Raw genomic sequence first — 25142 nt, 5'->3', positions numbered from 1 at the left:
GGTACGAAATGGGTCGCAAATTTAATTATTTGACTCTACATAAATGTGCCTAATCAACTGCTGTGCTGTCAGATTACTTTTCCTAATTATAATGTTTATATGAAGTATACACAACTTTCTAAACTATATACGATTTGAAATTTTATTTTTGACCAAAGGTGTATCTATTTATTATGTTGATGTTGTAATGATGTTAGATCGTAAAACTTTTGTTAATATATGGTAGATATGAAAATATAGGAACTATAAAAATTGTTGTTTTATTACACCAATTTACAACCTTGTAATATATAAATAATCACTCGAAAAATTCACGGTTCTCTGCCCCTCTATCGCTCTTGTATATCCTCTAGCCGCCCATACGTCAAACCTGGCCAAGCAAAATGAAATTTTATATTGTCAACACAAAGTTCAAATTAGAATGGAACAGGAGACTTTTTATAGGTCTCTGGGCGGCTAGAGGATATACGAGTGATCGATGCTCGCGGTAGTTGCTCTTTTTGCAGTCCTGAATGACGAGAGGCAGTCATAATCATAACTAAAGCGAGATGGCAATAATGGCTCCTCTACAGGATGGCTCAGCGTTGGGCCAGCGAGATGATGACCATGCGATGGTTATGGCTCCTCAACACGATGGGCCCGCGCTGGATTAGCAAAATAGCTATGCGATGGTTGAGAGCACGCGCTATGGTATGGGCCACGTGTAGATACGTACACACCATCGCTGGCCCACTACCTTTGATGTGCGGACGTAAATCAGCCGTCATATGACGTGTCGGACGTCGGCCCGGGCACGGCCCGGTCTAGTGTGAGGCGTGAGTCAACCTTAAGCATGTTTATGTTTTATCTCTGTAGCATTTCGATTCTCGGGAGATGCAATAGGCTAAGTCTCTGTATCTTGTTGGATCTTTAATTTAATAACAATCCACCAAACATACAGATTATTTTTTGCATGCTTGTCTAAGTAGAATATGGAGAACTTGTAAATACTATATTTATACCAACACTATGTAACCCGTATTCCGCAAATTAAAAAAAATTCATTCATTCATTCAATTGTTACTCCATCTTGGTAAGTACGCACTTATTATAAAGTCACGGGGATATCTCAAAAACCACAAGATGTGGCAAAATAACCTGGTAATAAATAAAATAAAGGAAATCAAACTCATTAACTAATTTTAATTCAATAATTTACATCATAAACTTTATTATAATCACACTCTACGTTTGGTTTTAACGGAGGAAATTCTTTGGATTGAAAGAATTTGTAAAGACTAGAAGTTACAGTTTAAACCACGACGTTAATTTGTAAAATTCTATAAATGGGTATCTATACCTACAAATGTAATTACCTACCTAAATACAGTGCAAAATTGTTTTCCGTCGTATTTTCTCGGAAACGTGCATATATTTGTCATACTACTTCAGTCAACCTCAGTACTTTTTGTACCAAGACTGACTGAAAATAGCAAAAAAGACACGTTCGTACTTCGTAAGTTTCCGTGAAAATACGATGGAAAATAATTATGTACCACATTTGTACATATAACATCATAAATAATTCGTCATGGCTCGATATTTTTCAATCAAAACGTCGTGACTTTAATATTCATTCAAAAGCTATAACATTTATTTTACATACATATTAGGTAGTTATTTCAAAACAATCACAATAGTAACCATTCAGCAACTTATTTCAATGAACACGTTTATTTTAAAATAACATCAAATACACATCTTCCTGCCTTAATAATCGGTCGCAGCTGTCTGTAAGAAAATTATTGTGCGACGTCAGTAAATTCAATCATGTTCATATGCATGGTGCCCATGACTTTGAGACGTTAGTTGAAGTCTTGTTGTATTGTTTTATTATTGTTATTATTCAGAGCCCACTGTGTCCCACTGCTGGACAAAGGCCTCCCCCTCTTCATCCACTCGTCTCTGTTTAGTGCTATATCTGGCCAGCCTCTTAAGGAGTCCAAGTTATCCCGCCATCACCGACGAGGCCTGCCGGCTAGACTCGTGAACCTCCCACTCTGTGGTTAAATAACTACTTACTGTGTTTGGTTTACTTAGTGTTGTTTTAACTACTTTATTTAGATTTTCTTGATGTTTAGTTGTAGAAATGTGAAGTTATTCGATCATGATCTCGATATGCACGGAGCCCATGCCCTCGTGGCGGTCGTATTTTATGTTGTGCGCCCACGCACGGCACTCCACGTTGATCAGCGTGCCAGCTGCAACAAATAATGCATTTTCTACAAATACTGGATATTTTTTTGGATAATTTCAGAGAAGTGATTCGACCAATGGGCACGTACAGCGCTTTATGAATAGGTACTTACTTACTTACTTACTTACTGAGTCTTGGCCACCAACACAAGAGCACGCCACTTTGATCGGTCCAGAGCGGTATCCCGCCAGCTTTCGCCAACGCCGAGCGCACGGAGATCTGCCTCCACTCTATCTGCCCAACGGTATTTAGGACAACCAACAGGATGGCGCCCAGTTGGTCGATCCAAGTAGGCCCTTTTGGCTGCCCGATCTTCACCCATTCTTTCGAGATGGCCAAGCCAGCGGAGACGATGGTCTTATTATGAATTCAAACCTACTTTAGCGCCACTTGCGCCATCCCACAAACCCGGGGTTAAGCGGTTTTACCTTAAACCTATTACCAAATTGTACTGGTAGGTAACCATGGTAACTCCAGGTTTAACCGGTTAACCCCGGGCTAGTGGAATGGTGCAAGTGAGCCTTAGAGTAACAAAACCTCAGAACACTAACTCTTAGGCCTCATGAAATGCACAGCAACCAGCGGGCTGAGGTATCCATCCTGGTTGGTGTACGGGAAGTAGTATCCCGGGAACCCTCGTTTGGGCAGGTACTGGATGGGACCGATGTTCTCCCGGTCGGCTGGGTTCTCGCCCTGGCATGACACCCACACCATGTTGAGCTGTGAAAAACAATGAGATGTTTCAGAAATGTAAGCTTATGAAGACGCTGTTGTAGTAGTTAGAATATTAAACGCAACAAATGTGATCCACTGCAGTTTATGGCCTCAAAAACCTTCATGATTTGTGCATATATTGTATCACTACTCGATCTTCAAAAAGCTCTGACGAATTCATGCGTCCTAGTCTTGGAAAACGGGGTATTAAGTAGGTACTACAGGTACGTAAATGTGAAGTAAAATTTGTAACGACGCATAAAAGGATGACTCACTTTAGACAGGGCCGTGTCCGGGCTGGAGCTTGCGGAGCTTAATTTTCTACGACGTGATAGGCGATCACGTGATGCTTTCCATAGAAAACGATGCGCCGGAAGCTTCGGCCCGGACACGGCCCGGTCTAACGTGAGTCATCCTCTACCATACTACTCAGTTCTCTTACAAATCAAACTCAAAACTCAACCATTTATACTTAATCTAATTTTGCAGTCAGGTTGAAGACTTCCTTTTCGACGTCAAGTGAAAAGCACTGTTGTCTGCCTTCCCACGCAAGTCTGCTTCATGTAATGATTCAAACTTCTACTAAGTTGTATCTAGTTTTAACTGACTTTCTCTGGGTTCATCCGGATTCCGCCAGCAAGACGAACATCAGGCTCGTTATCAAATCATCTTTCATGAGAGCGAGTTGCTCTCACATCGATCTCGTGAAAGATGGTTATAACAACGCGTCTGGGCTTCGAATCTTCTCGTCCTTATAATTCCAACTTCCGCTTGAATATACCTATAACTTTCACGGTTTCACTATACCTATCTTCTCCGAAAATACAAATTAGGCTATCCAGCAATGTTTGTAGGTTTGTTTGTGGATTGGGGTAAGATTGTAAGGGTTTTTCATGAGGGCTAAGACAAAAAATCGTCCGTATGCCGAAGCACTACCAGCGATCTTTCATCTTCCCTCATCGCACCTTATTTTTTTGTTCAAATAGTGGCTTCTGGAATATCGTGTTGTGTGTTGTTGTAGGACTTGTAGGTAATTATCCCATGGCTCCTTCAAAACGGTAAGAAGGGTGACGCCGGAGTGGCTTTTAGTCGGTATACCTACCCTCCCTCTCTCAACAGGAGAGGGCGGTTGCAGGAGGGAGTCCCTCATATCCCCCATGGCTCCCCAGGGGGGGGGGGGGGGGAATGCGTAACGCATTCTTCCAGTCCGTCAACGAAAAAAAAGGACTTGTAGTTAATTACTTACATTTTGTTTATCAAACGCCGTCATATTCCTGACATGGCTCTTCAGATCCTCGGGCATGTCTTTGGGCAGATGATCAGAACTGTTGTAGTAGTGTGGCTTCCAGCCGTAGATCTTGTTTAGCTTGAGGAACACGCAGGGTGTCGACTTGTTGTAGGCGAAGCTGTTTGACTCCACGCAGGGAAACCAGGCTGGGGCGTTTATGTCCACGTCGCACACCTGCAAATATAAATTAAATACCGTAAAATGGGGTGAGTAGGGGCAAAACTGAAATTCAAACCTCGATAACATTTTATTTTTAATATGAAAACTGAATGGTGTATATAATAAGTGTTCCGGAGGTTTGTATTTTAGTTGTTATTTTATTTTGGGTAGATTTCATAACTTTGACGATAAAGAGGAAAACCCACCTCACCCCGTAGTGCCTCGTATTTGGGGTGAGAGGGGTTTTCATACAAAGGTGATTTTGGAAGATTGTTGGATCGATTTTTTTTTATTATGCGTATTACTATATCTCCATTTTAAATTGGAATACATTATTTTTGTAGCAGTAACCTTAAAATCCCTTCTCACCCCCCTCTCAAACCTTCTCTCCCTATTCATAACCCACCTCTCCCCGCGAAACCTACTCACCCCGTTTTACGGTACTCGGATATATGGTTCTATTCAAGGTTATTATTCTTATACAATCTTGTCTTTTTGGAAAGACTGATGAGTTTTTGTCGGTGTTTCGATGGTGGTTGAAACGAGATGTAATGGCTCCTCTACACGTTGGCTAAACGCTCCGCCAACGCTTGGCCCATGAGTTGGCCGTGCCTTGGTCGGAACGCTACTACACGTGGCCACGTATTCGTCATTTTTAATTTAAAACAACACAAAAAGCATGAACGTCCACCCTCGACCGCGTCCGAGCACGCACTGTCGATTGGGCCACGTGTAGATGCGTACCGCAATCGCTTGGCCAATCCCTTTGATGTGCGGCCGAAAAACCGACACCGCGGCCAACTCATCGCCATCCCGCGCGCCAATATCCTCTACACGTTGTCCCAACATATTGGACCAATAGGTTGGGCCAACGTGTAGAGGAGCCATAAGGCCTCCGACTTTCAAACGAAAGGTCACGGCACACGGTTCACACCATTGAGTTTATTGGAACTTAAAAAATATGTACCTAGGGGCTGTCCATAAATTACGTCGATCGATTTTTGACGATTTTTGACCCCCCCCCCCCCTATAATCATCCAAAAATCATGCTTCAAATGACCCCATTTCCTCCTACTTCATGCTACCGTCATCCGATGTCCAGACTCCCCCCCCCCCCCTAATTTAAAATGACGTAATTTATGAATAGCCCCCTAGTTACGAAATATCATCAATCGCTTTACTGGACGGAACGGAAAACCAGACTAATCCCAACAAGAAAACCTTTCCCGTCTGGGTTGGACGGGCAGATGACATGTCGCTCGTGCTTCTGCTTATGCCAATTATTGAGATTGCATGTGAACTACCTAGTGTTTAAGTTCTCAGTTTTCAGTTCAAAAAAAAAAATCATAATTCCTAAAAGTTTACCTTTCCTGGTGGAGGTGGTTGTTTGTCGCACGTGTGTGTGTTGCGTCCCGCTCCCACTTTCTTGTTGTCTCGTTTGTAAGCTGAAAAACAAAAGATTATTTCACTTAAATATGGCATCTCGGTATTATAAAAAAGATAAGTAGAATAATTTATAACATATAAATTTTCTCAATTTGCTATTTTCGTGTCTGTTACCTGTTACCTATCTCTACTACAAATAAGTCATTATGACGTATACATAACACTTACACTGCGTGGGCTATCAAATCCGCTGCAGACTTTGTTTGGTGCGACTATACTACGTTTAGAAATACAGAGCAGAAGAAGCGGTGACTTCCATAAATCAAATATAAAACCTAGTCTGCAAAACTTACCTTCCAAAAACCTCTTCAGCTCTTTAACCCAGAACTGCTGACTGCCCACATCGTTCCCCTTGTACCAGATGACGCTGCTAGCCACATCCGAGGGTGTGGGCCTGAAGCCCAGCCCAGGGTTGGTGCCAATGATGCTCTTCTCCAGCTGCCACATGGGCTGCCTCGCGTCCAGGAGCTGGAGGAACGTCCACATGCAGATGGCCACCAGGATGGCGAGGGCTGAGTAGAAGATGAAGTAGAATAGGGCTATCTTTGCTGTGGAAAAGAAAATGTAAAGTGTAAACAGTACCTCTACAAAAGGAAGTAAGTAGGGGACCATTGGGCAGCCGGGAAGCTCAGGCACCCTCTTGTACATCGTCCTGGTTTATTACAAGGCACCCGAGCCTTCCGACTACCCATTGGACACCTACCTCCCCTAAATGAATTAAAAGCCTCCTGTTCTTAGTCGTATCTGGTGGCAAGGTAAGGGTCTCCATAACTATTCAACGCAGGAATGACGCGAACATTATGGGCAGTCTTTTGGCAGCCTTTGACTATTTTTAATTGTGAGTAAGTATGGTCATACATTTAAAACTCTAATGCGGTATGCGGTCAAGGTTAACAAAATTAAATGAATACTTTTAAATTGATAGATTGTCTGTGACTTTGTATGACGGTAACGGAATGGACGGAGCAAAAAATGTATGGATATTTTGAGGCAGTTTTTTTTCTCCTATTAAGATCGAAAGAGCTTGTGATTCAGAGCAGAAATAACAGAGTTTTCACTAAAAGAAGTTTAAATAAAATGGCCGCCATATGAACATGCATGTCCAAAAAGCAACAATACGTCACGGAATGAAACGTAGCGCTTGTCTGGGCAGGAAGAGCTCATTGGTCCAATTGCGCAGCGTCCGGCGCGTGCGCCACTTTACCTCAAGGATTTGGAGATTCTAAGATTCCCTGAACCTTGTCTTAATCTAAGATATTAAATGGACTGTTTGATTACGAATATTGTTTAAGTTATTCTCTTCCAACGGTCAAGTAAGTGGAGGAATGTTAAGTTTAAGTACCCAGTAAATAAGGTCTATAGGTAAATGCATATACTATTTCTTCTTGCGTTTTAGTGGCAAATATATGGACCCACACTAAGCTTTTGATTAATTATAATGTTGCCAAAATTAGACCAAAATCGCGTATTTTGCTCTTGAACGTTCAGGGTCTCCCCAAATATATCGACGCGCATTCGGCAAAAGCCGATAGGAAAAAGCTTTATGTCCACGCAATAAGAGCGAAGAAGCCGACGACGCGTCGGTCGGCGCCGGCCGATGCGAGCCGAGCCGAACGACGACTTTTTCGCTCTTATTGCGCGGACATAAAGCTTTTTCCTATCGGCTTTTGCCGAATGCGCGTCGATATATTTGGGGAGACCCTCATTCAGCTTATTACGATCCTATTTAACTGGTAATTTCAAGATATAATACTACCCCACAAAGCATTACAGACTTAACAGCCATTGAATAATCAGTTTGAATTTGAACTTTACTGCTCGAGAATACGGTAGGTAATGAATTGAGTTTCCCAATGATCGTTACGGCTGTTGTGCTGCTAGGCAGGATAAATCACTGGATGTCTGGTCAAGGCCAGATATTGCCAGCACGGTTACTATATAGTGACAAAAACTAGGAGTCATTCACTCCACAGGGGGCATTCAAGTGTAGTTGCCCAGATTCTACTGGCTTGACCTAATACATATTATGTACCCATCTATTGTAGTCGAGAGTTTATTAGATCGGGTTTTTAGGTAGATTTTAAAAATGATGTGGGAAGTGCGTGATCGGGCAACTAACTATATATACCTAGTAGTGTACCCTATGATGGGCGTGGAACCAGTAATGGGACAAAAAACCACAAATCCTGTAAAATAAGTGTCTAAAAGTAGTTTATAAACACTGCCTGTATATTATCATAAATAAGAGTCCTAGAGCTGTTTCAGTTTGAATTTTTATTAAATTTGGTTGTTTTTTAAGAAATTGGCGTCAACCCAAAAGTTGTCGTGTCACTGAAAAAAAATACCACTACGAATTCTTAACAACTTCGCTAAGAGAGGTGAGTTAATTTATTAAATTATAATTAATTAATACTTGATGAAAACTAAAATGTGTTTTGTTAATTGCATTTACCATGAGATAAGGTATTCAACATACTATGTTGTGAGTCCACAGATGTAAAAAAAATAGTGGTATTTGGCCCAATCCCATTATAGGAGCTGTAAAACTGCATACCTCCTATAATGGGAAATTTACATAATGATGCTTGCCATGCCATCATTTCATGTTTAAACAATACAGAAGTAAAATGTAGTTACGAAATATGTCAACCAGGAGGTATGCTCGGACTTCGGATAGATTAATATCGTTTTTTAGTGTGGGTCAAATCTTGGTAGCCGAGTTTGAGCCACTTTCCCGTTTTCCGATTGAGTTGAAATTTTGTATTCGTAATTAAATATGCAAATCGGATGATAATGCAATATTATGATAACATGGACCAGATCTGATGACCTATTTCAATATTTTATACTGATAGAGCAGTGTCCATTACTGGGGGGCCCATTACTGGAGCTTTGGTGTCCATGACTGGAGAAAAAAAACATAGTTTTAATTTGTTAAGTATGTGGAAACTAATTGCAGTATCTTTGATACAACACGCCTAAAACATGAAAGACGGATAGGACTTTCATCTTTTAACACGCTAAGCGGTAGACCATTTACATGTATAAGGGAAATATCATAAATACTCCAAATTTCCTCTTAAATGTCCCATGACTGGTGCTGTTACTATAACCACTTAAAGTGGCAAATAGGTTGAGCAACCTTTTTCTTTCTATTTGACATTCCCTGAGCGCCTAGCTGACGCTCAAAGTGCCCGAGAGAGGTGCGCCTCCAGACGAGACCAAAGGCTTATTATAGCGGGAGATTAGTGCTCATCTGCTCAAACACAGAACAATACTTAGTATAAGTTATATTCCTGAATGTGAAGACCGAAGCTCCGCGTAGGGCTGAAGGCCCGTAGCCTCTGTCAGGTGCGTGCTGCAGGCAACTTCCCGAAGTTTCTTAATTGCGAAAGCCGGAAGCCATAAGCTCTCCATACGGTCAAAAGCCCGATTTGTCCAAGAGGTTTCATGTCTTCTGCCATGCGAGGCCGAAGGCCGAGCCGCGGTAGGTCAGCTCTCACGAAGCTCAGCCTTCACATTTAAAATACGTGGGGAAATTCCAAGGACCTCGTTAGCCCAGACGAAGCAGACGAATGCTTCGGGCCTTCGACCCTGCTCGGAGCTCGCGGCCTTCGGCCTTCGCATTTAGATACTATTTTTCTATATTTAAAGACCGAGTTCCCGAAACTCGCGTGTAGGTGCGCCTCTTGGCGCGGCATCTGCCAGACAAAGGGACAGACATGTACCTAAATAAAAACTTTTAACAAGGATGTTAACTCACACCAACTGCCCGCAGTCCTGCCGCAGAACTGCCTCGTTTTCGGGTTCCAGATGTACCTCTTGACTTTCTGCCCCGTAGTCAGCTTGGGCTCCTTTTCCTTGTAGTACAAGTTGAACCGCTCCAGGCTGTTCAGGTCTGACGGACGCTTCTTCACCGTCATCTTGGCTTTTGGTCCGTCCTGTTACAAGAGAAAAGTATTAGAGTACAACGTTTAAACGTGGCCCCCTGGTCAGTACAGCATAGCAATGTACAAATTGCATAACATTCCCAAAAAGCGGAAACGTTCTCGAGAATGTTCTCAGAACATTCCTGCAACATGGAAATTATTGTTTAAACAAGAGAATATACTTGAAAAAAAGTTTAAATAGGCATAACTTAAAACTTAATGTTATTATGCATATATTATTGTCTATTACAGTTAGCTATTTTGTTGATGTGATAAATTTACCAATAAGTTGCTTAAATTCTCACAGTATATCAGAGAACATTTCGACTTTCGACAATATTTTCCAAAATTTTTTTTTGTTTCATTAGAATCTAGAGGCCTCTATCTCCCGCCATGCCAAATCTCAGCGCGCTCGGACCAACTTGAAAAAAATTAAAAAAAAAGTCAGCCTTTTTGTTTTTTTTAATGCAGATTGTTTTGTCTCGGGGCCCTCTATAACATTTGGTCGAGCACCCCCCACCTATCACGCACCGTTTAAAAGTTGTCATACAAAATAAAAGTGGCCAGTTTTTCCGCAATTGTAGCATTTTTCAAAAAAAAAAATTTTCATAAGTATCTAGGGGACCCCGAGGTTCCGTGACCAAAATTTCAGCGCGCTAGGACAAAATTAAAAAAGTTAAAAAAAATGTAGGCCATATTGAAAAAAAATGGCGGCGTCAAAAACTGCCAGGGTCCCTCTATGACATTTGGTCGAGCACCCCCCACCTAAGTCTGACCGTTTGGCCGGGCCGTCATACATTTTTCTGACCGGAAGCGGACGACCAAAAGTCGGAATTTTCTGGGGGTAAGGACTACACCTAAACTATCGTGAATATTCATGGTATAAACTACGATAAATAAATAAATTCTCGTTCTCGACAACATTCTCAGAAGTTACCGAGAATTTCTCATGTGGAAAGTTTCGCAACTTTGGAAAGTTCTCGTGCGTGCATTGCTAGTACAGCACCAGGTCACCAGGTGACCACTACCACTAAAAGTATGATACTTTTAGTGCGTAGTCTCATCCTCTACCATGTAGGTACATATATATTAACTACTTGGGGCATACTGAAAATTCCTGGACTGGCCACTTAGATTTTTTTAAGTCTTCTCATATATCTCATATATAGTTTGATTGATTGATTGATTGATTGATTGATTGATTGATTGATTGATTGATTGATATCAGAATCCAGAAACTGGAGTCGGCTTCCATCAAATCAAAAAATAAGCTTCAGGTAACTACTGTGTTATTTGTTTTTGTAGTCGATGATATGTATTTGCCTGAACATGGGCTTAGTGATTAAGTTAGAATAATAGTTGTTATCATAAAATTCTAGTCCTTCTTATATCAATTGTATCGTTTGTTGATAGTCGTGATTATTGCTCTGATTGTCTGAACATTTGCAGAATTAATTTAACGTCGAATGGCCTCTATCGCGCCATCAATTGCCAATGTTGCAGTCTCTGATTTGATACACTTAAGGGGGTCCCCCCACGCCAATGACCTTCGTTCTGAATCCCTTAGTTTTCTAATGTTTTTTGTAGCTTATCATATTAACAGCAACGGCTTTAAGCAATATAGTATCCCATATTTGGGTCAAACAGATCACTGTGTTACGTTCTTTCCTGTGGACATACACAAAGTTAAGGGCTATAAAGGTTAATTTTCTTATTTAACCCTAACCCACCTAAAAAGGTCCTCCTTTTATTTACAGAACTATGATAAAATCTTTACTTACATGGCCACAAGCTGTTAACTATTGCCCACAGGGGAGAAAAATGTACAGTTCGCGCGAACACGCTAGTTTTCTCTCCTGTGGGCAATAGTTAACAGCTTGTGGGCATGTAAGTAATGATTTTATCATAGTTCTGTAAATAAAAGGAGGACCTTTTTACGTGGATAAGGGTTAAATAAGAAAATTAATCTTTATAGCCCTTAACTTTGTGTATGTCCACAGGAAAGAACGTAACACAGTGATCTGTTTGACCCATTTACTTTAAAGTTCATTGTCTTCGAGATATTTAGCATCAAATTTGAACAATTTTAGGCTAAAAAACTGGTTTTCTGGCCATAACTTTTGTGTTAATTAGTTTAAAATTAAAACCTTGGACACGATTTTTGAGACTTCAAACACGAACCCAAATATGTGGATTTCGTACGTGTAAGATCGTACACTGCAAACTAGATACGAAAAAAGTGTTTTAGTAGACTTTGTTTAAAAAATTCATAAATAAATAAGTATTAATTTTTTTCAAAATACGGTGGACAAAACCGGAGATAAAAGATTGAAGAACCGATAACCGTTTGCCTTATAATTCTATCTGTAGTGCAAAAAAAGAAGATAGGTACGATTCAAAACTTGTCAAAAATCGTTGAAAACCTCGGGTAGCCCCTTAAGCCGCGTATTCACTATAAACATTTTGTTTAGAAACGGTTTCAGAAACAGAAATTCACACGTTTCCGAAACACAGTAACAGTTGCAGTAAACACTAGATATTGTTTATCGTCAATTAATTGTATCTCAGACCGTCCATACTAAATATGTGAGCTGAATCATTGTTTCTATAAACATCTGCATACTTAGTGTTTCTCAAACAATGTGGTTACCACCAGTTTGGTACTGACATAAACTCTATAGAGATTAATCGAGAACGTAACTTACTTTCTATGTATCTTACTCGTAATACTCGCATATTAGTGCGAGATGTATTGAAAGTAAATTACGTAGACGTTGGCGTATATGTCAGTTTTGACACTGTCAGTGACTCAAGGTACGGGTGCAGTGTAATCTCAAACATTGTTTATATGAATAAAGTCTAAGGAAAAAACGTGCCTCGGAAATCAAGAAAAAGTCTTTCTCGGATAGATGCCGCACACACCTTTAGCCTATGCTCGGCTAGATGGCGTGACGACACCGTTTCATATTTAACAATTTTAACACATAGATATCAGTGAATAAACATGGATCAAAATGATATAAAAATAATAAAATCATTTATCCATATATATAAATTTTTTTGATAATTTTACACGTTTTCATTTTGAGTTTTAGTCGTGTGTCGATAGATGGCGGTAAATGTACTGTGGCTACAAAATTTACAATGACAGGACCCCTCTATCAAAGAATCTAATACTCACTAGGAGCCTATACTTTCTATTCTTTTTGTGAATACGCACCCTTATAAATATAAACGTACCTCTTTATGCTATAACATGATTGACACACTTGTATTGTGATCAATAATAGTTAAACCGTGTGCAAATAAGTGGATGGAAAATGACCCCCGTTATACGGATAAAGGTTTAATCAGGAAATTAATCTAGATACGAGGGTTGCACTGAAAATGTCGGGAATAGAGAAAACTGTCGCATCTAGACAGTCAATCTTTATTTTAATGCATACTTAAACTCAAACTGACCACGCATATAAATTTTCTTTTGAAAGTAATCATTCTGTAATGCACACGGCTCATAATCCCAAAGTCCTTTTTGTATGGCGATTTTGGGGCCTTAGTGGTTTTGTATGAAATTCGTGGAGTAGCCAACGGAATTGAAGTTTTTTTTACATATATATGTATATAAAAGATTTTTTTACTGTTGTCATATGAATATTTAGGAATGTCGAAATCTGCCGACATGCAACTTTTTTGGCAGTCTTTTTAATTAACAGCACAAATGCGATTTTAATTTTTGACGTCGCTTTGGAATGACATGCTTCTTTAAGATCACCCATGGGATAAAATGAAAGTGACTTTCATATTTAATTTTAACTGCAAACGAGCGTACGATGAACTCTAGTTCATAAAAAAATAAGAGAAGCCCTTTGTAACTTTTATTTGTTCGCTGAGGGCATATTGAAAACCGTTTAAAAATATGATCCGAAAAATCACTTGGTCAAAAATTCAAATAATGTTCGACATACAATTTTCAAATTGCCAGTAATTCTTAAATACAAATGACAACCAAATGGAATATACCTTAAAAGTTTTATAAAGAGTTACATTTTTATAAATTATATGCCTCTTTCTATTATGTTATTTCTAAGTGTCCCATTCCCGAATATTTCAGTGCGACCCTCGTAGTCTTTAACTTTTGGCAACAGGCAAAAATATGGTCATCCAGTCTGTATTTCAATAAAATTTGGAGTGTAGGTGTATTTTGCGAGTTGCGAGGCGCTACTTAGTTTGAAAAGTTAAAACTAAAAAAAATACTTTTATGGGGTCACTAGAATGTATAGTACTACCTAGAGACCCTAGAGTAGAGTATAGAAGAGCAGAGTGTAGAGTGTGTAGATACTGACCTAGTCCTTAGTGTGAGATCCTGCGGGCAGCTGCGGCGCGACTGCGCGCGCGCAGACGACAGCGCGGGGCAGGATAATAGGACGGGCGATGTTGAACGGAACCAGCGCCGTGATTTATTTTAAACTGATATTAAACTAACTGAAGTTGGCAATGACAGAGTGCGGAGTGTCATCATAAACGTCAAATTTCTAAGAAAATATAAGCTCACTTCCAGATTCTGTTATGTTAAAGTCGGTGTATGTGTAGTTAGCTTAGATGGAATGTTGTTGTGTGAGTGACCTCAACTCTGGTTCTTAAAGTTACAGTACGAATATTAGATTCAATAACACTGATGTATCTCTTGACCAAATCTTTTTGTTTTGTTTGTAAGGCTCAATTTTACAGCTGATCCCATTATCATCCAGTTAATCACTTATTACGTATAGTCAGCTGTCAAAAGTTATTGATTAGGTATTTAAAAAAATTAACAAGAGCGCTGGCATTTAAAACTTTGACTTTGTTCTGACATTAGTCTCAGTGCATCTCCCTTCACTATAGCTGATGCTGATATATCACTCGGTTGAACAACAATTCAGGATTACGATAGTAACAGGTAACAGATATTAAATCTGTATCCCTATCTTGCATAGTGCCATCCGCTGCCCCCTCGCACGCAGTACCTGACCGAGAATCATTCGAATTACTGTTACATAAAAGTACCTAAATAGGCACTCGTGATTTGCAAATAACCTTTACATATCGTGCTATTAAATATACGGGAACTTATAACTATTTATAATTTCAATTTATATTCGTTGTTCCATTCTAAATTTGGTTTGAATAATGTAATTACTAATATAGGCTCCAGATTAATTTTGGTATTTAGGTATTATGTTGGTATTTAACTAGAGAGGTGATTCATCATTCATCGCGATCTTAATAATTTTTTTTTTGCTTTTTTATGTAGATGTTCCCTGATTTTTCGAAGACGGCCGGACCAGTTAAGAAAATATGTATGTATATATATATTGTTTATAGGCAAATCTATATAGTCATTTTGTTGTAAATGAATGAGATTTGATGAAGCGCGATACCTCATGTAGATCGTACATTCATTAATCATATTTTAACAGTGCACTTAATTGATTGTAATGGCATTTATAAACGGCTATATACGTGAAGTAATTTTTTGGTAAAAGTTAAGTATAATAGTTAAGTAATGGGGACCTTTGGACCCGGCATGGCTCAGAACGGGTTTTAGTTTGTTAAGTTTTATACATACATAATATGTAAAATTTAATAAATAAATAATTTATTTAAAAGTTAAGTAATGTAGGTAAATACCTATAGCTAGGTACTTTTTCATTTAATTTAATTTTTTTAGCTATTAGTTTTTTTTAGTTATTCAATTCTATAGGTACACATAGGTAGTCTCCCACACAAAGACACTACTAAGTAGATACTTACCTACATTCGAATGACGTGGTCGTTTAGAGGAAATGCTGATTGCTACATTTGTATTCGTTTCCTCACTATCTCCCGTGGAAACTGGATAAATCAAGCACTATTTAGGACACTCCTTATTTTAGGGTTCCGTGAGGATAATATAATTGCGTAAAATTATAAAAAAAAACTGGCCAAGTACGAGTCGGACTCGCGTACGAAGGTCTCCGTACCATTACGCAATAAACAAAAAAATCACGTTCATTGTATGGGAGCCCCACTTAAATATTTATTTTATTTTTAGAATTTTTGTTATAGCGGCAACTGAAATAATACATCAAAAAAATTTCAACTGTCTAGCTATCACGGTTCATGAGATACAGCCTGGTGACATACAAATGGACAGTGAAGTCTAATAGGGTCCCGTTTTGACCCTTTGGGTACGGAGTACGGACCCTAAAAAGACTGGTTTCTTGTTTATCGAGTTAATTTGTAGCTCACGACGATAAAAATCTAATCATAAACGCGCTAAAAGCCTAATTAGCTATGAATCGTTTGTCTTACTCTGTCATTTAGACTTATGTATTTGTAGGAAAGGGATAAAATATAAATTAATTGTGGCTTGTAAAATTTTATGAACGAGGGGGCAAATCTTTAAGCAATAATGGTCATCGTAAACTCACAGGCGAGGCGTGATAATCTCTAAAGAGAGAAATTACAAAAACAACAGTTAATCGTCCTTCCCACAAATATCAATCTTAACTACCCTACAAATTCATTAAATTATCTACTCTATTCCCACGCAACAGATTCCAAATTCAAAATGATTTTTCAATGGCTGTTACACTCATTTGTTTCTGGTAGGTAAGGCTACCAGCTATCACCCTTATTACCAAGGCAATAGAGTTGAAAAAACCAGGCAAGTGCGAGTTGAAGTCGCCCACCGAGGGTTCCGTACAAATTTATCTTATTTTTTGAACTTTCCCTGTATTTGTAGAGACGAAATTATTTGCCAAATTTCATACCTAGTTCTAGTCTTTTTTTTATTCCCTCGAGAGTGTCGAAATCAAAGAATAATTAATACTGTGGAAATATACATTTATTGCGGCATAAACTTTTGTGTTGATATATAGCATATTGTACTGTACTACTGTGTTGTACTGCGTCGGTCTCACAGCTTTACGAACATTGGAGCAGTTGCGGCTTTATATAATGCTCTCGTCCGCAGCAATCTCGAATGTAATGCAGTAATCTGGGCTCCGCATGAGGCGAAATACCAGTTAATGATCGAACGTATACAAAATAAATTTATTCGTTTTCTGTATTTACGACAATATGGAGTATATCCTTTTTACCCTCTTATGTATCCCACGTTGTTTGTCCTGGGCATGGTGGGATACAACGAGTTGCAGGTGCGCAGAGAGCTGTGTCTGGCGACATACTTGTTCCGATTGCTGCGGGGGAAAGCCTACAACAGTGTTGTGTTGAGCTGTGTGAGCCTGTACGTGCCCGACAGGTACGTGTGGCGGCGGCTCCGGCCGCGGCTGCTGGCCGAGCGGCGCGGGCGCACCAACCTGCTCGGGAAGGCGCCGCTGACGCGCGCGGTGCGGACCCTTAACCTAGTCGCCGAGAACATTGATTTGTTTTGGTGTTCTCTGACTGAATTCACTAAGTCCACATTGTTCATATTATGTTATATGTGACATAACATCAATTAGAGATATACATATGTTAGATAGATATATAATTATATATGTTAATAGTTGCACTATTGTCTTAGGTTTAGCACCTGTAAAGATAGTTGTAAGTGTGGAAATAAATAAAATAAAATAAAATAAAAATAAAAATCTTTTTTTATGTTGACTTTATGAGCTCATGCTTATATATTTTTTCACTGCTTCTAGGGACCGTAGACCTGAGTATATAAGGTTTTACCTAATTTCAACACGATACCTGCACGCGTTCCCGAGATAAAAAGGTCTTGTCAGACGGACGGACAACAAAGTGGTCCTATAAGGCCCCCGTTTTTTCCTTTTGAGGTACAGAACCCTAAAAATACACGGAGGTTTAGGGCATCATCCATCAGTGAACAATACGATAAAGGCGTACAGCATCGATTAAAATAAATTCGCGGGTAAACGGATCGCTTCCGAGAAACACGGCGATTCGATTACTGAGGATGGTGATAGGTTGGTTAAGGGGGCGTACCGATGCATCTTTCCTCGCATGAAATCGGAGTGGAGATAGAATCCGTCCAAACTAAGACTCACACTACACTAACGAGCAAAAAAATCAACTCAAGTCACATTTTTTACTTTGTGTCGTCTTAGAGTCAAGGATGATCACGCGCCATGTTGCGGAATTTTACAGGAACAAATTTTTTCATACTACATATACTGAACTGTCAGCTTATACATGAGAATAACAGCGTCCTCTGACAATTACTGGTAAGGCTAAAGACAAAAAATACTTAATTTACTTATATATGGAAGACCCCATCCATGTTTTCATACATAATTTTAATAACTTTTTTTTTTATAAAAGTATTATTTATTTAACAAGGCCATTATTACAAATACCTTACAGACTAACATTCATAACGTCGGGTGGTAAGCAAAAGTCACTAAGTACCACCACAAGTTCATATCCATAGTGAACCATATTAGTACTAACAGAAGATCGATTTTTGTTTAATTTTTTTTAGTAATTAGTGACTTTTGCTTGTCATCTGACATTAATATGTATTTTATAAACTCAATACTAAACACTGTTTAGTACTATTAGGTTCTTTGATAAGTTTGACTCAAATATTTTTTTTTTTAGCGAATATATTATAATTTAAATGTAAATGTAATAATTATTTTATTATCCACGAACTGTTTGTGTTTAATAATTTTATTATACATACATAGGTATTCAAATTCAAAACGTTATTTTTGTAAAACACTCAAAGGCCCCTTAACCAAAAATAAACAAAAGTTGGCGCACAATTCGCACGGTGCGTGTGCGTCTTCGATCGTCCGCTGACAGCGCGGGTCAAGCCGGAGAAATTCGACTGAGAAACTTTTCGAAACACGGTACTCGACTGAAAAGCTCTCTATTATAGCACGATTGTATAAAATACTCGTACTATTTACGTTGATTGATTAATTTGGATACTTTTAAGTTATTTTATTAGGATTGTATATAGGTATCATTAAGAGTTAACCACGTTATTTGCTGAATAAAAAAAATAAAATCCCTCTTACGTTTTACATTTATAATTTTATTGGGTATAGTGAGAGCGTCGTATACCTATATAAATTTAATAATATATATAATCATGAATGCTAAATTGTTGTAGGTGGCGCTATTAATCGCGGTTTTGTTTCGTAGTGAGTAAGGAAGGGGTTCTCTTCTTTTTAAGAAGTGGGTTAAAATATAGCATTCTGCCACCAGTGAACGTCTATATTTTTTATGAATTATATATATTTTTCTCTAGTTATCGCAATAATAACAGAATAATGCGTGATTAAAAGCTATTATTGCTATCGGTTAAAATTCCATTGGTAACCGAGTTCGAATCGAAGTCAGCAGCGATAATCGCGAGTCCCGCTAAGCCCCGGGATAGCGGGCCCTGTCAAAGGGCGAGATATCTCGCGGCCCTCCATCACACGCGCACGCGCATCCTATGTAGGGTTGTCACTTAAGTAAGAGAATTAAAAAAAGTTTGAACAACACGTACCTAAAAAAAATTATACATTAATTTTAATATTATTATAAACGAATAGTTTATTTATTATAATATACAAATTAAATATACAAATATTTCCGTGTTCTTATAACCCGGCAACCTTCAAATCAAGAGTGAACAGGCACCTTCTGGGCGAGCTCGCTCCATCGTAGGCCACGTCTACGCCTCGGCTAGTCTGTGGCCATGAGTAAGCCCATTCATAATAAAAAAAAAAAAAACAAGCAGACAGCAAATAGTTTTTAAATGAATATAATAGGTATAATACGGTATACTGGAGTCAGTTATGTAACGCTGCCATACATGACCCAAACATTTTTTATTAAGCTATGAGCTTCATCACATCTGATATTTGAGTAATTCTAAGCATTTCTAGCCTAGGGTGGGGGGGGAGGGTGGGGTACAAAGACGGCCGCCACCCGTCATCTTTAAAAAAAATCTATTCTGATCTTGGTGGATACTAGGGCAAGTTTGGTATCATTTTCGTATAAACCAAAGACGTAGAATTCATTGCTGATATTTGTTTTTTTTCAGTTTCATAGTAATTTTACAAGAAAAACGTAAAAAGGTGAAAAATTTGGTTGGAGATTTTTGCTACCCGGAGCCGAAACTACAAATGATAGAAAGTTGAAATTTGCACACTAGATTACATTTATAAAGTGTACAAGAGATAAGAAGCGATTTTGAGAAATTCAACCCCTAAGGGGGTTAAAAAGGGGATGAAAGTTTGTATGGGGTTCAAGTTTTATTTTAAGCTAGGAATTAGAAACTTCGTAAAACGATATATTATTAAAATAAAAGAAAACTAATTTCAGCGTTTTTGAAAATTCATCCCCTAAGGTGGTGAAAAAGGGGTTGAAAGTTTGTATGGATATCAAAAAATTTTTCGAACGCGGGACTTGAATCTTTGTATTTGGGGATATTATTAAAAGACAGGAAAAGTAATTTCAGCGTTTTGTAAAATTCATCCCCTAACAGGGTTAAAAAGGGGTTGAAAGTTTGAATCCATTACAAATCCGAGTAGACACACATTTCTTATTGCCTCCCAGGCTTGAAATGCTTAGAATTACTCAAGGAACATATGTGATGAAGCTCATAGCTTAATAAAAAATTTTTGGGTCAACTTTATAACTGCTTCCGCTAGTACCTACTCGGACATATTGAATGTATTGAAATGTTTCTATCTTGATCTACAAAATTAATTAAACTGTTATAATTTTCTTATCGCCCTCTAGTTTCCAGACCGCGTAGCCAACATGCCAATCGCTTACGCTTCGTAGCGATTGAAACGCTACTGTCACTGTGGCACTAATATGTAAGAGTGATAGGTACACATAGCGTTTCGTTGTCGTAGCGATAGCGATGTAATTTTTTCTAGATTGGCAGTTGTCTAAAGTTACACCAAGAAAAGTCTGCAACGATTTTGACAGCACACGCAGTGCAAGTGTTATTTTAAACGTCAAACTTCTATGAAATGATGACGTGTAAATAACACTTGCAGTGCGTGGGCTATCAAAATCGCTGCAGACTTTTTTTGGTCTAACTCTAACTGCAGTTATTAAAAATCCATCCATTCATCTTAACTAAATTACACGAGACGTGAGACGATGGTCTAAATTTCAAAAAAAGGGGTAAAGAGTTGCTTGTATTAAATTAAATCCCGTAGCACAATAATTATGAAAAAAAAAAATTAAAAATATTTATTCAGCAAAAAGTAAATTACAAAGTTGATAAACATTGGTAACCGCACTAGGCACGCCTGTATCGCGGTGACCAATATTATATTTAAACTAACTAGTTTCGCGTAAACTTGCGTAACAAATTAGGGATGCCCCGAATAGTGAATTTGGCCGAATAACGAATATTCGGCCCCTCTCTCGGCCGAATACCGAATATTCGGCATGACATGCGAACATTTTGAGTCACAATTATTATGAAAATTGTTCGCCAACAAAGTACAACGGTTGCTAAGATATATTTTTATGTTGATTGAACAGAATTATTGAATGTAGTTAGAGTCAGTCAAATCAGCCCCATGATAAAAATTAAATATTTTGCAATCAACAAATGCTCAAAAACGTGTCTTTGTATTTAACTACTTTCCAATAGTTAATACATTTTAAATATTAAATATAGCTAGTTTTTGGTATTTTTTTGTGTAATTTTTCTTTTTAGGTAGGTGCAACAGATATTCGGTATTCAGCCGAATAGTAAGCAACATTCGGCCGAATACCGAATAGTTGCCGAATATTCGTGGCATCTCTATAACAAATACACTTATTTATCGAATGGACATGTAAATACTATAATATATATAATATATGCATGTTAGCATTAATAATCACATAGGTATAGCAATTTTACTGTAATATTTCTACGCCGATAGGGGCAGAATATGACGCACTTATTGTAATTTGACCATCATTGTTCTACCATATTCTAAGAAATAAACATTTGTATTTGTATTTTGAATCTTTATTGCACTTTATTTTAATTTTTTAACCTACATGCAAATTTAATCTTTTGAATTTTTTGAGAGTTCGCCAATTGCCAACCCTGCGTGCCACCTCGTCTGACAGGCGACATGAATGTAATTTCTTGTGACACCCCTGTTCCGAGGACGATATAAAGTGGGCCTCCGATGCATTTTCGGCAATCGCACTTCAGACTGCAACTGACACAGCCGGTAACTGACATACAACCGCGATTTCGGCAGACTTGTGACTGCGGCTGACGCATCTGAGGACTGACATACATTAGACATGATGGAGGTGCTAAGGAAGATCTCAGTTCTTGTAAGTGTCTACATAATTGTATTTTTTTTATACATATTAAGTTAGTTGGTAGAGATGTATAATATGTACATAACTCATTATTTGCAATTTTTCTATCGTATTAATGATTTGATTGTATTATTTCATCATTAATTTCGTAACTTTTGCAATACTTACCTATAGTCTTTTTATTTTAGAGTTAGAGTTATATTATATTTTAAGAAAGTACCCATTTATCGGTACTTTCTTAAAATGTGGCGAAAAGTAACTGTTTATATGTACATAAAATAAAAATTGAGCATGTGCATATAAATCTATGTCAATATACAAATGTACCTAATCATATTTTAGGTTTGTTCTTTTCACAAATCAGTACAGATTATATATTTTTAATAAGAGAAATAATGAACTTACTTCCATTTAGTAATTTATGAGAAAGTTCAAAATGAAAAATTATTCTTTGCTACAAAACGCATCATTTAGTTTAGAATCATAATCAACTAGATATTTTATTTTCAGTTAATCCTAGTGTCAACACTGAACTTCTCCACCTCCCACATGATGATGGAACCCAGAACCTCGCTCCACATACCAGAGAAGATTCTCGGCGTGATAGACATCGTCAACAACCACAAGAACAAGCCTGGCCAACAGTACCAACCAGCGCAGAACCAGCAGTACCAGCCACAGTACCCACAGTACTACCAGCCAGGGAATCACCAAGGCCAGTACCAAGGGCAGTACCAAGGACAAGGGCAGCAAAGCCAAGTTCAAGGTCAAAATCAGGGACAATTCTACCCAGGACCAACCCAAGGGACATATCCTCAGAATAACGCTCCAGTATATCCTCAACCTCAACCTACTTACCCACAATACCCTGTCCAAAATGGACAGACCCAAGCACAAGGTCAGTATCAGTATCAAAACGGGTATCAAGGTCAGAATCAGCAAGGACAGTATCAAGGGCAAAATCAGCAAGGACATTATCAAGGGCAAAATCAGCAAGGACAGTATCAAGGGCAAGCGCAAACTGGATTCCAGAATGGAAACCAATATCCTAATCAAGCTGGGCAGTTCCAAGGGCAAACTCAAGGGCAATATACTGGTCAAGAAGTCAGTACCGGACAATTTCAAGCAGTCCAAAGTACAGGCAGTCAAACCACTGGTTTCCAGGTGACAGGAGGTCACACTGGGAACCAGGGACCCGCGTGCGTGTGCCAGGCCTGGACCAAGCCTAATGCGACGAAGGGTGAGACAGGACCTTTGGAAAAAACTGAGAACACAGAAGTGAATGAAGTGCCTGTTAGAATGTAATAGCAAAGTTTTGTTAGCACGTATTGCCCGTAGTTGAATTTTAGGATTATTTGTGTGCATTTATAAAACAAGAAATGAGTACTGTTAATATACTAAGCTAATTTCACTATACATACAATTGTAGCAAATCAAAAGTGTTAGATAAAAATCGTTTGTATTTTACAATGTATCATGTCTGATGGATTTTCGGTTAACATAGGTATATTATTATTATTATATTACAAGTAATAGGAGAACAGAACACATACTAGGCCTACGTGAGCTCTGTTTTATCCCAAAATAGACGTTAAAGTTTTACGTTTAACTTTTCTAACTATTCATAAATACTTCACCTAATAGACCAGCGGTCGGCAACCTTTTAGCAGCTAAGGGCCAAATAGTAGTTAACGGAGGTGACGCGGGCCGTACTTTGTTAATATTTATGACTTTATGAGACATTGTCGTTTGTCACTATTACATACAAAATAGCCAAGGCGGCTCTCGGGCCGCAAATGATAGGTTCACGAGCCGCATGCGGCCCGCGGGCCGCAGGTTGCCGACGGCTGTAATAGACGGAGGAATATTGAGGCGCTATAAATTACATAATTGTATGCCCAATGTAGACAGTCGAAGTAAATGGCGCTATACGATTCTAGTTATATTATGCCATAATGGTCTTGATAATCTAATAACCACAAAATGTATGGCACCGTACGGAACAAGCATCTATCTCATGTCAAATATGCCGCTGTAAATTTGCACCAATTTAGGCGTCTCGTTTATTAATTAGTCTATGATTCAGTCAATAATTTCTTTGTTTACAAGATCTCAATCTCAGGACGGCTAGCAAGACTGCGACTCCATACATCTCTAGCTCGACTTCAAGTATGGAATGGAGTCGCGCGTGATAGCGCAAGTCATGCTAGCCGGTCAGGGGTTTTTTTTAAATGCATTTTTTAAATTCCTGATCAAACTGTACTTAGTTACATACGCTATTTATTCAATTATTTCTAAGTTTTATTTATTTAATTTTCGAATAAAATAAGTTACCTAATTGAAATCTGTCATTTATTATTTCCCTTCTGTAGCAAAGAAACATTTTCCACTTGTTAATTTATATTTAATTTGATCAAATGCAATTTTGTTAAAATTAGGAACAGTCGATACATGTATCTATTTTATTTTTTCCTAAATATATATTGCAATGGGAGAATAAGAATATCAAATCAATAACAAATGATAAAAATCTGAATGACGCTCTTAGTTACATCTCATATCAAAGAGCGATATTCAGATTTTTAGTGTTCCGTACAAAACTTTGTTCACGGAACACTTATTTAAAAATGTTTAGTTTGTTTTAGTTAGGTTTCAATATAGACGACCGGTCTGGCCTAGTGGGTAGTGACCCTGCCTGCGAAGCCGATGGTCCTGGGTTCGAATCCCAGTAAGGGCATTTATTTGTATGATGATACAGATATTAGTTCCTGAGTCATGGGTGTTTTCTATGTATTTAAGTATTTGTATATTATATATATCGTTGTCTGAGTACCCACAACACAAGCCTCCTTGAGCTTACCGTGGGACTTTGTCAATCTGTGTAAGAATGTCCTATAATATTTATTTATTTATTTATTATTATTTAATATAACCTAACTAAATTATAATAAAATATTATTAATTACAATGAGTTAGGAAAACGTATGAATTTTTAGAAACTCATCGAAAAAAAAATTGACTTCAAAATAAAAAATCCGCACATATGCATTTTCCAGACTGCAGGTACCGTCTTTACCATAAGGGCACACGG

The 25142-nt window shown here is 38.2% G+C and overlaps 2 protein-coding genes across 3 annotated transcripts; one reads left to right on the top strand and one right to left on the bottom strand.

The window, feature by feature from the left end:
* Positions 1–1162: 1162 nt before the first annotated feature.
* Positions 1163–9766, bottom strand: LOC134663446 (sodium/potassium-transporting ATPase subunit beta-2-like). 2 transcript variants are annotated; one of them, XR_010098143.1, is made up of 7 exons: positions 9607–9766; positions 6137–6391; positions 5763–5842; positions 4197–4412; positions 2788–2956; positions 1460–2240; positions 1163–1425 (listed from the first exon to the last, which is right to left on the bottom strand). XR_010098143.1 is itself a non-coding variant. In XM_063519816.1 (6 exons), exons 1-6 carry the CDS (start codon positions 9764–9766, stop codon positions 2137–2139), a joined length of 984 nt encoding a protein of 327 aa, XP_063375886.1. In that variant the 3' UTR covers positions 1163–2136. The 2 variants fall into 2 exon arrangements, 1 of the variants encoding a protein (XP_063375886.1); XM_063519816.1 differs by having other exon boundaries at positions 1163–2240.
* A 12765-nt stretch (positions 9767–22531) lies between these two features.
* LOC134663348 (uncharacterized) lies at positions 22532–23356 on the top strand. The gene has a single exon (XM_063519711.1). The coding sequence runs from the start codon at positions 22601–22603 to the stop codon at positions 23354–23356; it is 756 nt and encodes a 251-aa protein (XP_063375781.1). The 5' UTR covers positions 22532–22600.
* The last annotated feature ends 1786 nt before the right edge of the window (positions 23357–25142 follow it).

This window comes from Cydia fagiglandana, chromosome 4 (genome assembly GCF_963556715.1).
Source record: "Cydia fagiglandana chromosome 4, ilCydFagi1.1, whole genome shotgun sequence".
In the NCBI taxonomy this organism is placed as follows: Eukaryota; Metazoa; Arthropoda; class Insecta; order Lepidoptera; family Tortricidae; genus Cydia; species Cydia fagiglandana.
The sequence above is the reverse complement of the archived record's forward strand: the minus strand, read 5'-3'. Positions and strand labels throughout refer to the sequence as shown.

Bases quoted from the DNA above. Each gene is read 5' to 3' on its own strand.
- LOC134663446 (XM_063519816.1), bottom strand. From the start codon at position 9,766: ATGACGGTGAAGAAGCGTCCGTCAGACCTGAACAGCCTGGAGCGGTTC. The intron at 5,843-6,136 runs GTAAGTTTTGCA...TTTGTTTTTCAG, and splicing joins GCTGAAGAGGTTTTTGGAAG to CTTACAAACGAGACAACAAG. The intron at 2,957-4,196 runs GTAAGTAATTAA...TGTTTTTCACAG, and splicing joins CGGCGTTTGATAAACAAAAT to CTCAACATGGTGTGGGTGTC.
- LOC134663348 (XM_063519711.1), top strand. From the start codon at position 22,601: ATGATGATGGAACCCAGAACCTCGCTCCACATACCAGAGAAGATTCTC.